This window comes from Apostichopus japonicus, chromosome 7 (assembly GCF_037975245.1).
Source record: "Apostichopus japonicus isolate 1M-3 chromosome 7, ASM3797524v1, whole genome shotgun sequence".
NCBI classification, from domain to species: Eukaryota; Metazoa; Echinodermata; class Holothuroidea; order Aspidochirotida; family Stichopodidae; genus Apostichopus; species Apostichopus japonicus.
In genome coordinates this window covers 25772506-25787406 of record NC_092567.1, presented here as the reverse complement: position 1 = coordinate 25787406, position 14901 = coordinate 25772506, and the positions used below count along the sequence as shown (strand labels likewise).

Sequence of the window (14901 nt, the reverse complement as noted above, 5' to 3'; positions counted from 1 at the left end):
ATATAGTCTAGTTTTGAGAGTGTGTGCCCATGACCTACTGATAATGACCTCAGGGGAAACCCTGGATGTTGATAAATTGTTTATGACTTTTACATCTGTTCGATGCTTTATTATCCAGGGAGTTGTTTGTTACTTTTCCCCGAATCCACACCCACAGGTGGTCCTCAGACCTCGCTGAGTCTGATAGTGCAGGAAGTAGGTTAAAGTATTGAGTTTGAAAAGCAACTCCCAGTTGCAAGCTTAACGGAATCCTTATTAGGGCAACCTCAAGTTCGCAGAAATAGGAGCACATGATCTTTTGTTCAAATGTTTGCAGGGCTTATTAGGTATATGTTTAGGTAATCTTTAGATCCCGCAGTGAACTTCGTTTATTAACCCCAGGGTTCTGGAACAGCTGTACTTTTATGTCCCTCTTCTGACTCGAGAAAACTAACCGGAAACGTATTTGAAAACTAATTCAACTGTCTACCACCACTGCATGAAGTATAACCAACAGAGAAGCTCCATGCTCGAAACTTCGACTACAATTTTTAAAAAGGAAATTGGTTACAAATATAATTGGTCAATTTGAGAAAAATACTAATAGCGCCACCAATTAGCATGCTCAAAATTCCAAGCGAAGAGTTCAATTAGACAATTACAACATGTCTCAGAGAGCAACAGGTGATCAAAAGGTGGCAGTGTAACGTTTTGTTGAAGTTTAAGCAAAGCAAAATGTTAGTAGCGCCACCATACTCTTACATTGCTGTGGCCCTTTCATACAGTCAGTCCCGTAGGGTGAGAAAAAGTACTTTCTTTTCTTGTAGAATATTCACGACGTTTCATGACGTCACACCTAATTAATATATAATTCGGTAAAACTTATCATTTTCACCCTATATAAGATATAAGAACATTTTTATATGTACTCCCAGCAAAAAATCTGGTGCATACAAATTAGTATGCCATTATATACATACGACATCATGAAATAAATAGTAATATCAGTTACATTTCAACTAGCCCGATTAATGATAAAATTCACCAATGGGTGAAATTTAATGTTATTTGTGGTGTACTGATTTTAATTAAGACAAGTAGGGAAAACAGCTGTGCAATTGGGATACAACTCTGGTAAATTTAGGGTAAAACTGTCGTACAATTAGGGTAAAACCATGTTACCATTAGGGTAAACTTTGGTACGGCTATAGGGTAAAATCGTGGTTAATTAGGGTAAAACTATGGCAATGCCATGGTACATATAGGGTAAATTTGAGATAAAACCATGGTGAAGATGAAATAGAAAGTGATAAACCATGGTAAAATGTGGCATGGTACTATGTTAAAATTGTCGTATACTGCATCCATAGGACCAAAATGTCCAAGTCAAATTGTGGTTATGTATCACAGTTTACCATGGATATAGTGGCATTTTGCCGTGGTTAATGTGAGGTAATATTTTCCTAGGCTACACGTCATCTTCGGAGCTTGCATAATGTGTTGAAAGAAGATGAGCATTTTCTGCTCCTACCTTTCAGGGCTGTAGAAATATAATGACTATGAGTTGTGTTTTTTATAGTTTGACATGGGCATTCCCACAAACTAAAGCAATGTACATCATTACATGTACACACAGAGCCAAAACAAAGTCATAACATCTGTATTACACAACGCTGTCTTTAGCCGTAATACGTTGATTATTGACAAGACTATAGTGCATTTCCAATCACGAATTTTTATCAATAAATAGAGCATAATCTAATCTAGCCAATTTTACTAAACATGTGCGTTTCTCTCCTCAGTAACGAAGTAAAGTTTACGGCAAATTAAACGGCACTTTTTGTAGCCATGAAAAAAGGGGCCAAATTCAATGGGGATTTATCAGAAAGTACGACAAAAATAGAAATGTTCACTGTTTTATTACGAACAATAAATGTTGTAAGATTCAACTTACCGCGTCATAGTGGCTAGCGACGCCTTCTTTTGCGTTATTCAAACATTTAAACCTGAGGGGTATGGCTCAAGCAGTTTCGCTAAATTTCGTACGTCTGACGAAATGTTGAGGGCGGGCTACAAGAAACTGAACTCTGAGCTCATTATTTCGCTCGTTGGGGACTGACTGCATGGCTTGGTCATAACAGTCGCCATGTTTGTTAGACCCGCTACCGAATATTTTCATTGTTTTTTCTGAGTTATACACCTTTTAGCTGGTGCGCTATTGACGAACACATGCAGCTGATGGCATCAACAGTGGTAATTAAACTTACCAGCCGTTGCCACAGGTTACTGAAGTCAGGAAATGCGGTCTGTTGCAGAAAGGAAGGGAGGCCAGCAGATTAGTCTTACGCTGTATCGTAATGGCCAGACAAATAAATTAATTGATATTTGAATGAGAAGGTATATATGACATTTCCTGAAAAATGAAGTCTCTGCTGCACTAAACAGTGAGCAAAGATAGCCAGTTCTAACATATTCTTTCATGTCTTCTTACACTACTAGCTCCGCGTTACACCTCAACTTAGGTATACGATTCTTTGCGGCACGTCCAAATGTAGAAAATACCATTTGTGCCATGGTATGAAGTGACGCAAACTTTCTGATATTGCTAAATATGGTACAACGAATACAATACTTAAAAACCTTTAAAGGTATTCTTCGGTTCTTGATTTCTGACCAATATTAACATAGTATTCTAGGTTTGTGGGAATGTGTGTTCTCAGATTCAATTAAAGTCGGTATTGCTTTTTCGCGTTGAATGACAAGCAAAAGTACATCGTCATCGTCATCGCCATCGTCATCATCATCATTATCGTCATCATCATCTTGTTCGTCATCGACATCATAATCGTCATCATAATCTTCATAATCGTCATAATCTTCATTGTCATCATCATCGTCATCATCGTCATCGTCGTCATCGTCATTGTCGTCATCATCGTTATCATCGTCATCATCGTCTCCATCGTCATCATTATCGTCCTCGTCATCGTAGTCATCGTCGCCCTCGTCGTCGTCATCTTCAACGTCATCATCGTCGTCACCATCGTCACCGTCGTTACCATCTTCATCATCGTCATCGTCGTCATCGTCGTTATCGTCGTCATCGTCATCGTCATCGTCATCATCATCATCATCATCATCATCATCATCATCATCATCATCATCATCATCATCATCATCATCATCATCATCATCATCATCATCATCATCATCATCATCATCATCATCATCATCATCATCATCATCATCATCATCATCATCATCATCATCATCATCATCATCATCATCATCATCATCATCATCATCATCATCATCATCATCATCATCATCATCATCATCATCATCATCATCATCATCATCATCATCATCATCATCATCATCATCATCATCATCATCATCATCTTCAACATCGTCATCGTCGTCATCGTCGTCATCGTCGTCATCGTCGTCATCGTCGTCGTCGTCATTGCCGTCATCGTTATCATCGTCATCGTCGTCTCCATCGTCATCATTATCGTCCTCGTCATCATCATCATCATCATCATCATCATCATCATCATCATCATCATCATCATCATCATCATCATCATCATCATCATCATCATCATCATCATCATCATCATCATCATCATCATCATCATCATCATCATCATCATCATATTGGGTGTCCCTATCCCATTCCCTGATCCAAGATCCCTCATCCCATGTCACAGCTAGGCCCCAAGTAATAAACTATACACAATAACTCACCAGGCAAAACGTCTGTAAACTTCTAAAATGAAGGGTATAATTGTAAAAGAATGTGCAAATCAAGCACGTGGTTTTGTCTGACAATAGTAACTTCTCTGCTTCCCTAGTCGTCCACCGCTATGTAACTCATGTGTTATGCACGTTTTGTATAACCAAGGAACAAAATCCGAATCACAGAAATCAAGCACTTTTACCCACAAATTGCTAACCTATGTCGTCTTTTGAATAAATCAATCCAACTCGTTTCATTCTACGACATGAAAAATATGTCAGTCCGGTCAATCAAACGCTCTAAAACGCCTGTTTATTAGTTTCACCCAACATTACACCTACCCTGTCAGTAGGCCTGACCTCTTTAGGTCACAATACCGGAAGTAATCATATATTCTTTTATTGTAAAGTGATCCGAGCCACGGTATATACAGGTAATGTGTTTTACAGTTTTCGTTGATCGCATAAATGTGGGTGTCGTTATCTGTATATGCTGTATAATATACGTCGAAATATAATACAGACAACGGACTCAATTTATTGTTAATTGCAGGTTGAAACCGACCATAGCCTACTACAGTAGTGTATGCGGTACGTGGTAACCTACGCAACGTATCCATTGCGCGCTAAATAAACTTGACGGCAGCAACAGCAAGAGAAATCGAACATTAGGGGTTTCATTGAACGTGAGTAGATATATTTTATCATATTTAACTTTCACAAAACATGATGCATATGTTTAAGTGCTGGTTATGCTTTTTTTATTTTTTTTCATTTTTATAGTAGTAGTAGTATTAGTAAATGAAATGTACGTGGCAGTTTAATTTATTAGTTTTTGTAGATCTCTTGTTAAGTTATATCATAATATGATTCTTTAAAGTAATTTGAAGGCTTGTTTTGTTTCTTTGTCGGTTTGTAAACCAAATGTACCTTAATATTTCTTATTAACTCCGAAACAGTAAAGTCAGTCACTTGACAGCATTGGTCCCAACTTTCAGCACACTAGAAAGTGCTAAACGTTTCTCAAATGTATCTTGCTAAAAGGCTCTGATCATTCAATCCTAGACACCGAGAAACGGTAACCATATACAGACAATTACATATCTCGGATAATTAATTAATAATTAATTAAAAAAAGTGTAGCATTACAAAAAAATTGAAATTGTTTGCATGGTTGAATTCTATCTAAATTTCTAGCATAGTTAGGGTCGGGCAAACCTGAAGACATTTAAAGTAGTGATAGTAGCCATTGTGGCTTGCATTGAACAACCATACTGTATTAATGCGTTGTGATCATTTGGTAATGGCAGTGGACTTGTGATCTAAGGCTTGCCTGCAGGTGCTAGTCCTGGCCAGATCATTATGTTGTGTCCTTTGGCAAGGCACTTTATCTCCGTCGCCTCTCTTCAACCACTATGGTGTATAAATGGGGACCTGTGAGATAAACTATCAGTAGCTGCTGCCCTGTGTAGGGATTGTCTAAATGTTTGACAGGCTATCGTTGACCATGCAGGGTAATATTGTGATGCGCCTTGAGCACCGTTATTCGTGCATATGTCTGCCCTATATATATCCTCATTATTATCATTACAATTAAGCTTGTAAGGGAACCTTTCATGTAAACTGGCTGTGAAAGCTAATATTAGATATTTTATACAACTTTGCATGCAAATATTGGTAAAAGTTTTGTCAAAATCCTTGTGAACTTGAAACATCCAGTCGCCAACCACAGAAATTGCTTTAAACGTGATAGAGTCATCACAAATCAGTCGCCAGATTTCCTTGGAAGACAGAAGAATAAACAACCTATTCAGTGTTAATACTGATCGATCACAACCCCCCCCCCCCCAAACAAAAACAAAACCCCAGACCCACTGACCTGCAATGAAACGTATAATGTAGGTTAATGAAATAATCAGGTCCAAAATACAGGAAAGCCATCAATTTGATTAATGACATGTAGTATACCAATATAATACATACCGCACATGCCGCATATTTACCCTTGACCTCTGTGATAGGATAGGTTAGCCTACACTCGTCACGCTGATATCAAGTGCATGACGTTTACACCCAGCTTAGGCCTACAATAAACATTGCGATTGTTGACTGTGTTAGGCAACGTTCACTGTTCGTAGCGACACCAAACCTTGAATTATGGTTATAATGTACCTGTTTAATTGGTACAAGGAACACGCCCACGCTCTGTATTCACATGGCTGTCACTAACCAAACTACATCCACTAGGGCCCATGTAATTGTATTTGACCATATCGACATTAAGTTAACATATTTATAATGTTATGCCAAAAGTCAAGATTGTCTAATGCAGATCAAAAAGTATGTTATGAATATAGTTATATTCAATTCAAGAGGAACTCTGAATTAAGCAACCCTTAACGATCATATTAAAAAAAATATGAAGCAAGAACTCACTACCATAGACGTAAGAGGCGGGTGGGTGGAGCGGGCTTCAGCCCGACCCCCCCCCCCCCCACACCTCAAGAAAATATATTTCCGTCAAAAGTCGGGCAATATACTGATATTGTTTCCGGCACTGCAAAAACAAAATGAAATAAACTGCAATAATCTTGTGTTGACGAGAGTCAGTAGTTCCGTAAAAAACTCAGCATCAGGTAATTAGACTAACGTTCTAAGCTTGCCCGACTATGCTGACATTGATGTTGTGGGGCTTTGACATAGTTCGCAAGACGATGTTATGATATGTATTACTGATGGCATTCCTTATAACGAACTCGAATTTCAAAGGTGCGGCGGATCTCACCAGTATTCTCGTCCATATTGGTTACATTTTTCGTGGAAATCGGTACAACCCCCCCCCCCCCTCCCTCCTCCCAATCATATCGGGCTTCTACGCGCATGCTCACTACAAGTCTGATTCGGAGTTTTCAGCTGTTTTTAATGAAATACTTGTAAACGTTTTGTTTTCAGTACACGTATAGTGTGACCGTGATGTCATATATGTGCATATTATTTTCCAAGTATTGTGGTGCACTCATGTTGTTAAGTCTTGTTATGTCTTGGAGACTTGAGGACTGACAATGTTAGACACACGATAACAAAGAAATATAATGTAAACTCTGAAGATAAGGTGCACGAGAATAGCTGGTATCATTTCCGCAATCGAACTCCCTTCTACTCCATATAAATCCAATGAACAGTTAGAAATGTTTACACTGGCAGACGACAACGACTTCCGCCCGATCGTTATAAGGCAGTCAATAGGATTGTCATGCACAATGATATATGATACAAAAATGGTTCTTTCAATGTTGTAAGTACTGGCATATGTTACAACATTAATGTAAGTGGCTAAGGCAGTATAAATTCTGTTCCAGCATTAGTTGTGAAAAACTAATACAGCAAAAGTAACCATCTACTTGAAGCGTGGTTCTAGCCTGAATTTAATAAACGGATATACCATAGTTTAAAGAAAGGGGGAGCGTTTGAGTGCTTAATAACTCAGTGCAGTGCGTGCTGTACATGTTAATGTAAATGGTAAGCCATTGTTTCATCATTTGTAATTATTTAACCAAAACATGTTTTTTAATAGCACATGAACAACAAAGTATCGTTGGACAACATTCAACACGATTTGTCCTTGAAACATTTGTGGAGCCGTTGTAAAGAGCCGACATAATGGTCTTTGTGTTAGCCTTAGTGGGCCAGCCATTTCAATTCATGAATTCCAAATGTTTAAAAGGCTATTAAAAAAAAAAAAAAATCGTATGATGAAATAGAACCTGGACCGATTTCAGTGTATTACAACAGTCTTCAACATATCACAACAGAAGTTGTAACTATAGCTCACTTTTTGGTTATTCCCAATTTTGCCTTTGTTACATTACGTTTTGTACATAAATGCAGCCTAGTTACACTCAATTCTTTCCTCCTTTTTTTGACAGGTACCCAATCAGCTTTTACTGCATTTGTGATGTGTACAGTGCGATGCTTTTCCGGAGCCAGTTGTCTTCAACACAAATGAATCCAAACAATTGCAACAGTAAGAAGAGATTGTAATTTGGCTAACTTTTTATGGTAACAACAGAACAGAGTGTGATGACATCAGAAAATAATCGTAAACAAAATTTCAACATGGAATTGTGTTTTGACGTTTCCCGACGATGGCGGCGTCCTGTGCAGATCATGTTAACTCTCCTATCAGTTGCTCTACTCTACTTCGTCACTAGCTCCCAAATAGATAAACCTCTGGAAACAATCGACGAGACCGACCTTGTTCAGCATGTAGCAGACGACGAACGCCAGGTAGAGATGAGACAACAAATTGATGAAGCGCCCCATATTCAAACAGGTAGGCATGGCAACGAACACATTCACGCTTCTGGTTTTAAATTCGAAGTATGTAATGTACTGCTGAGTGTCTAAAAAATACAGAGGCCCGTGAAAACCTGAACATTACTTATGAGTGTGTGCGTGTGTTTGTGTGATGGGTACGAGTAAAGCTTGACGTTCCCGTGGTTGAGGGAGGGTTGGCGTCCCCGTGGTTGGGAGAGGGTTGGCGTTCCCGTGGCTGAGGGAGGGTTGGCGTTCTCGTGGTTGGGGGATGGTTGGAGGTCTTAGTGTTGGCCAGTGGCGTAGGAAGGTACTTTTGAGTGGGGGGGGGCTGAAGACTGATGACCGGCCTGGGGGAGGGGTTTAAGGGGAGGGGATGTCCCCCTCCCCTTTGGATTTTTTTTGCATTTCCAGGTGGCCTCAGATGCAATTTGGTGCAATATAGCACACTTCAACTCACCCATTCCATTTTGTATATAATTTTGCATTTTCACCTGGCCTTAGATGCAATTTGGTGCTCCAAATGAGATTTTTTTTTTCATTTGGAAATGAAAAAGGGGTTTTCTGACTTGCGAAGCGGGGGGCGGAATGATACTTCCGCCCTCCATATTTTTCACCGGGGGGGGGGGCTGGCGCCCCCAGCCCCCCGGTTCCTACGCCCTTGGTGTTGGCGTTACCGTCGTTGAGGGATGTTTGGCGTTCTCGTGGTTGAGGGATGGTTTGAGTTCTTAGGGTGTTGGCGTTCCCGTGGTTGAGGGATGTTTGGCGTTCTCGTGGTTAAGGGAGGGTTGGAGGTCTTAGTGTTGGCGTTACCGTGATTGAGGGAGGGTTGGCGTTCCCGTGGTTGAAGGATGGTTTGAGTTCTTAGGGTGTTGGCGTTCCCGTGTTTGAGAGATGGTTGGCGTTCTCGTGGTTGAGGGATGGTTGGAGGTATTAGTGTTGGCGTTACCGTGGTTGAGGGAGGGTTGAGGGATGGTTGGCGTTCCCGTGGTTGGGGGAGGGTTGAAGTTATTAGGGTTTTGGCGTTACCGTGGTTGAGGGAGGGTTGGCGTTGGCGAGGTAAGGGATTGGATAAGAGTGTTTACTCGTTTCATTTCTGTTTTCAATGTTGTTTTTGTTTTACGTCAGCCAATCTTTAAATAGACGTTCATTCCTCTCTTTGTGAGCATTCCCTTTGGTTCATTTCTGTTAATAAACTGTATGCTAATACTAATTTTTTTTATCGCATACTAATTTCGAGTGTATACCACAACAATACAAACGCTATTGGAGACTCTGTTCAAATATTATCATTGTACAGGCGAAATTTCTTAATATTTCATAATGGTCTGAACCGGTGTTCAATCATTTTGTTGGGGACGGACAATGTAACTGCCATGGATTTAGTGAACGTAAGTCTTGTTATACCTATCAAAACATGTTCATAATATATTATTCTTTTCACTCTCTCATCTTTTCTAAGCGGATATTCAAGAAGATTTTACGATGCCTGATGTCGAAAATGCTGTCGTCGTTGTACCAGATGGTCCTTTAGGGGGTAGGTAATTTAAGGGGTTGGTCCTTTAGGGGGTAGGTCCGTTAGGAGGTAGGTCCTTTAGGGGGTAGGCCCTTTAGAGGGTAGGTCCTTTGGGGTAGGTCCTTTAGGGGTAGGTCCATTAGTGAGTATGCCCCTTAGGGGGGTTGGTCCTTTAAGGGGGTAAGGTTCTTTTAGGGGGTTAGGTTTTCAGGGGTAGATCTTTTAAGTGGGATTCTTGGCTTAATATGCTGTGGCATGCTTTTTACATATTAAATTTCTAGTGAGTGTATATACAATATAAATGGTATTTCGCATTTGTGGTGAAATACAACGCCCGTATACAACGCTTAAAATATTCACTATCGCTTAAACTTTGTTTTCAACAGATCCAACGATTTGTCCAAGTATGTTAGAAGATATCGAGGTGGCCCCGCAAGGCAGCATGGCACTGGTAGCCTTAGCTAGCTTCCCTCGATCTGGAAACACGTGGACACGGCTGTTACTTCAAGTAGCATCCAAAGTTTCAACCGGAAGTGTTTACTGGGAGACAGAACAAAAATACGATTTTAATAAGAGAAGTATGTTACAATGGTTTACTCTAAAGCAGTTTAGGCAAGGAATAAACTGAATGTGACCGAATGTTCTGATATTGGTGCAGCAAGCTCGTCCTTGTTTTATCATTTTACGGTGCAACTCAGGCTAACAAGAATCATATGGATTCCTTTTACTTTTATTTCAACAATCACGTAATGTTGATGAAAAAACTTTCCAACAGAGTTTGACTTGATTTATAATTTTTTTCGACACTATATTCAGATTTCTTAACAATGTAGCTCATTAGCATGACAATGAATATTCAGACTTCTTAACAATGTAGCTCATTAGCATGGTCAATGAATATTCAGACTTCTTAACAATGTAGCTCATTAGCATGACCAATGAATATTTAGACTTCTTAACAATGTAGCTCATTAGCATGACCAATAGCATGACAATAAGTCAAATGACATTAGGTTAACTAATGTGAGATGTACTAAATGACTTATTTACATAAAATTAAAGATTGACCTCAGGCAGTTTTTTTTATCTTGATATGTTATAGACCAAGAAAGGAAAATTGAGTGTCTAAATTAAATCGTCTAATATTAATTTAAGAAAGAGTTTGGGCTATAAGTTATATTAAGAATCGCATCAAATTCATTCATAAGTCCCATGAGCTTTCTACACTTGGTGTCCTGGTTTGATCACTAGTGCAATCTTCAAGTGAATTACACTTGGCAGGTTCGGAAAAATTGTTAAACAGATATGAAATATATGATTTATTTGTTTGTTTATTTATTTATTTTCCATGATTCCTTTTTGAACCCTCAGCTTTCAGGGCTGGCACTGAAGACTTCCGTCACAGGACAGGCGTCTGTGTTAAAACCCATATGTACTCCAAAGAACACGTTGAACTCTTTACTGATGGCGCTATTCTTCTACTTCGGAATCCATATTTCTCTTTAGTGTCAGAATTCTTCCGAGAGCTTGTTTTCGATGGAAATCGTACCAAAGAGGACACCGCCAAGGCTATTCTAGCAGAGCGTAAGTATAGAACTTTGGACACATTACAAAACACCGTATAAAATACCTTAATCTTAGGTTATTTGATTTGGTGACTTTGCTTTCCAGGGAAGAGCTGGGACCGATGAAAGGAGTAAGGTGATATATTTCAAAACTTAAATGTGGTATAAAAAAATAGAAGGACAAATCAACAATGAATGACTAGTTTAAAGTTGTTCCTAAATTCTTACTTCATTCTCATATTGACCACTTCGTAATCACCATATTTAGCTAAACAGTTTTCATAACTATTTATCATCATATATTTTCTACCGTAGTGTTATACAATTGAGAGAGCATTGCCCTCTTATTAGCAAGGGTTTTATTAATAAAAAAGTATATAACGAGTATAATCAAATAAAACGACAGTACACACATCTGATTGGATGTGTTCTTTCTCTTTTATAGCACGATGGAAAAATGGCTACTTCCCCAACCAGTCCGGATTCTGGAGAGAAACGAATCTAAATTGGATAAAACATTGTAAACGGCTGTTGGTTGTATTCTACGAAGACCTTGAGCAAAATCCGATGTATGAATTATCAAGAATGTTGCAGTTTCTAAAGCAACCAATCAAAATAGATCGAATAAGGTGCTCTTTACAATTATACCCTCCAGATTTAAATCATACTTATTTGACCTTTGACCCATACACGCCCGAACAGCGTGCACATTTAGATGCATACATTGCAGAAGTGAACGAAGTTTTAGTAGCTCGTAATGGACGTCCCCTTCCAAAATATAGATACCATTATGAATGACAGCGTATGCATTAGCGTTTCACTACTGCGTCTCCTATACTTGACCTTTGACCTTTCACGCACGAGCAGCGTATGGAACACTTTGACGCACACGCACACACATACACCCATCCGAAGCGAAACGAAGCTTTTGAAATTGATGTCACATTCCAACTAAAGATATCGTTATGATTAATGACAGAGGGTGAGATAGCGTTTCACAATTGTGTCCCCTGTGTTTAACATTTGACCTTTGACCTACAGACGTCTGGAGAACGTGTACATTGATACATTGCATAACTTGGTTAAGTACAATATGTAAAACAGGTCAAGAAGAGATTTGAACCCCAAACTAATGAAGTCAGACATTTGACAGTGCTTGGTCATCAGTTATAGAAATTGATGTCACATTCCAACTAAAGATATCGTTATGATTAATGACAGAGGGTGAGATAGCGTTTCGCAATTGTGTCCCCTGTGTTTGACATTTGACCTTTGACCTACAGACGTCTGGAGAACGTGTACATTGATACATTGCATAACTTGGTTAAGTACAATATGTAAAACAGGTCAAGAAGAGATTTGAATCCCAAACTAATGAAGTCAGACATTTGACAGTGCTTGGTCATCAGTTATAGACGGCAAAGTGTGCGGCAAACATGGCAAAACGAGTAGCGATCTTTTTCATGCAACGATGAGTGCTGGATTAGGATCCTCACCACAGATATGTCCTACCTGCAGATCTGCGGCGGTTCCACTCTCAAGCATATAGAGGCAATGCAGAAAACTGACATAGCTAAAATACTGCAGCATGAATAGTAAGGCCAGTGCGGGAGTTAACATTGAATCAGGTGGGTCCGGTTGTACCCAGTTAACAAAACTCAACTCACTATGTTCATAATATAACTGTATTATTCTGTTCATATTTTTCTCAAGTTAAACATTCGCATCAACAACGTGGAAGACGTTTGATATGTTTTTCGCGGAGCGACTTTTTTTTATATTACAGGTACATTTCCTCCTAATTTACAATACATTCCAAATCATTTGTGCGTATTGTATATGTATTTGATCTGTCGTTTGTTTACTCTTAATAACTTAATTGTTTCATTTGCTTTTCATTCGATCTACTAACATTTTTCAAACCATCATTTCAGAGTTATAAACCATACTCACTATATTTTGATGTTCAGTCATATTCTCCTGACTCGAGTCGCATCAGTCACTCAAGTCATTTTAAAGTACCAAAGTCGAAATCAAGTCACAAATCTTCTCCAGTCTTTCTTGTTTGGAGGATGCAAAACTTTTTACAACACTGACTAATCCCTCCTCCCTCCTCGTTTATGTACATTATCTGTAGGCATTAGCCAGGGCGGGGCGTGAGGGGAGGGGGGGGGGGCAGTCCGTTCAGACTAACGTGACCCCCCGACCCAACTGTACCTCCATCACGACCTGTGAACAAAAACACAAGTTTCAGGATACGAGAATTATGCGCCTCCCTAAATTGTCGATGCCCATCCAACTCATAATTTCTCGCTACAACTTGCCATCATTTTTTTAAAAACATTTATTCAATTTAATATACTGAGAATATCACCTTATTATTCCTATCGCAGCTCAAGGGGTGGGTGGGGGCAGGGGTGTATGATGGGTTTAGAAGATGAAAATAATGCTTCATACATTATCAAACGGAGTTCATACAATGAGAAGAAGTTAAAGGATTTTTCTCTCATTCCTTCTTTGAATGACTGTTCCAATATGTTAATTCAACTGGTGTCTGAAGGTGGAACGGGGGGGGGGGGGGTGGCAGGTGATGGGTAGCCCATGGTGGTTTCTACCATATATAGCACACTTTATACATTTTCAAATGGAATTAATGAAGAGGTGAACTATATGGTTGAAACAATAAGAAGTATGATTTGCATATAATAGTCTTTCTGAAATAGAAATAATTGTTGACATGGAAGATATAACTTACATTCTCAACAAACGATTTCTGTTTCTATGTGTACACTCTTACAAGAACAAAATTTAGAAATTGTCATTTGAACTAAAAAGAAGACAGTTTTATGTTATCTATTCTATAAATAAATAATATCATTAACTTACTGTAACTGGCGTGAAATAATTAATGCTTTCGTGTTTCTTTCAATGAATGATGTGAATTTGTTTACTTTTTATTTTCTTTAATTGTTTTTGTACTAATTACAAACCACTTCCGTAATACCGTTATGAAATATTCCGACTTGCAAGCCTTAGTTCGAGATTCAAAACGTTCTTTCTTGACATTTGATTAACTCAGGCCCGTAGATGGGTCGAGAGACAGACCCTTCTGTAACACCCCCACCCCCACCCCTCACTAACGTCATCTGTAACACCATCATGTGCAAAAACGACTCGAGAAAAAATGTTACGGGACACAAGTATTGAGCCAATCACTTCAACTGTTAAAGTTAGTGCCACTTCAACTAAGGATTGCCTTATTGTTATCCATGAAACTTAGAACAGTTAAACAATCAGTAGATATGATATAAAAGTAAACGCTCTCGTTAAGTATGGAACAAACAGCCAGGCTATAAGGATAGGCAAATGCAAGGACCAATACAGTGCAAACCAAGAAGCATTGTAAGCTTCTTGATCATGAAGCTTCACATTGTACCATATTTACGGATGGGGCGTGGGGGTTTATCTTCTCGCCGTGTCAACTTTACATTAAACAAACACCTAAAAATATAGCACCACCTTGCGTGTAGATATAGTAATAACTAGATAGTATCATTTCAACTTTGTTTATTGTTAGAGCCCCCCCCCCCCCCGAACCCTTACATGTGATGAGTTGGCTTCAAAGACCCGATGACTTTACACCCTCCGTTTTTCAATCCCGGATCCACCCGGGCCGCCCTTGGCACACCTTAGATAATAATAACAGCATCACTCTCTGAAGGCTACTATATAACATCTCGGTACAGGGCATTGAGTTCCTTGCTCTTAACAAGTAACTAACATCAC

The 14901-nt window shown here is 39.1% G+C and overlaps 1 protein-coding gene across 1 annotated transcript; it reads left to right on the top strand.

The window, feature by feature from the left end:
- The first annotated feature begins 4164 nt into the window (after positions 1 to 4164).
- LOC139969894 (sialate:O-sulfotransferase 2-like) lies at positions 4165 to 14044 on the top strand. Its single transcript, XM_071975273.1, has 6 exons — positions 4165 to 4406; positions 7647 to 8053; positions 9497 to 9571; positions 9937 to 10128; positions 10922 to 11134; positions 11561 to 14044. The coding sequence occupies exons 2-6, from the start codon at positions 7777 to 7779 to the stop codon at positions 11911 to 11913; spliced, it is 1110 nt and encodes a 369-aa protein (XP_071831374.1). The 5' UTR covers positions 4165 to 4406; positions 7647 to 7776; the 3' UTR covers positions 11914 to 14044.
- Positions 14045 to 14901: the final 857 nt, after the last annotated feature.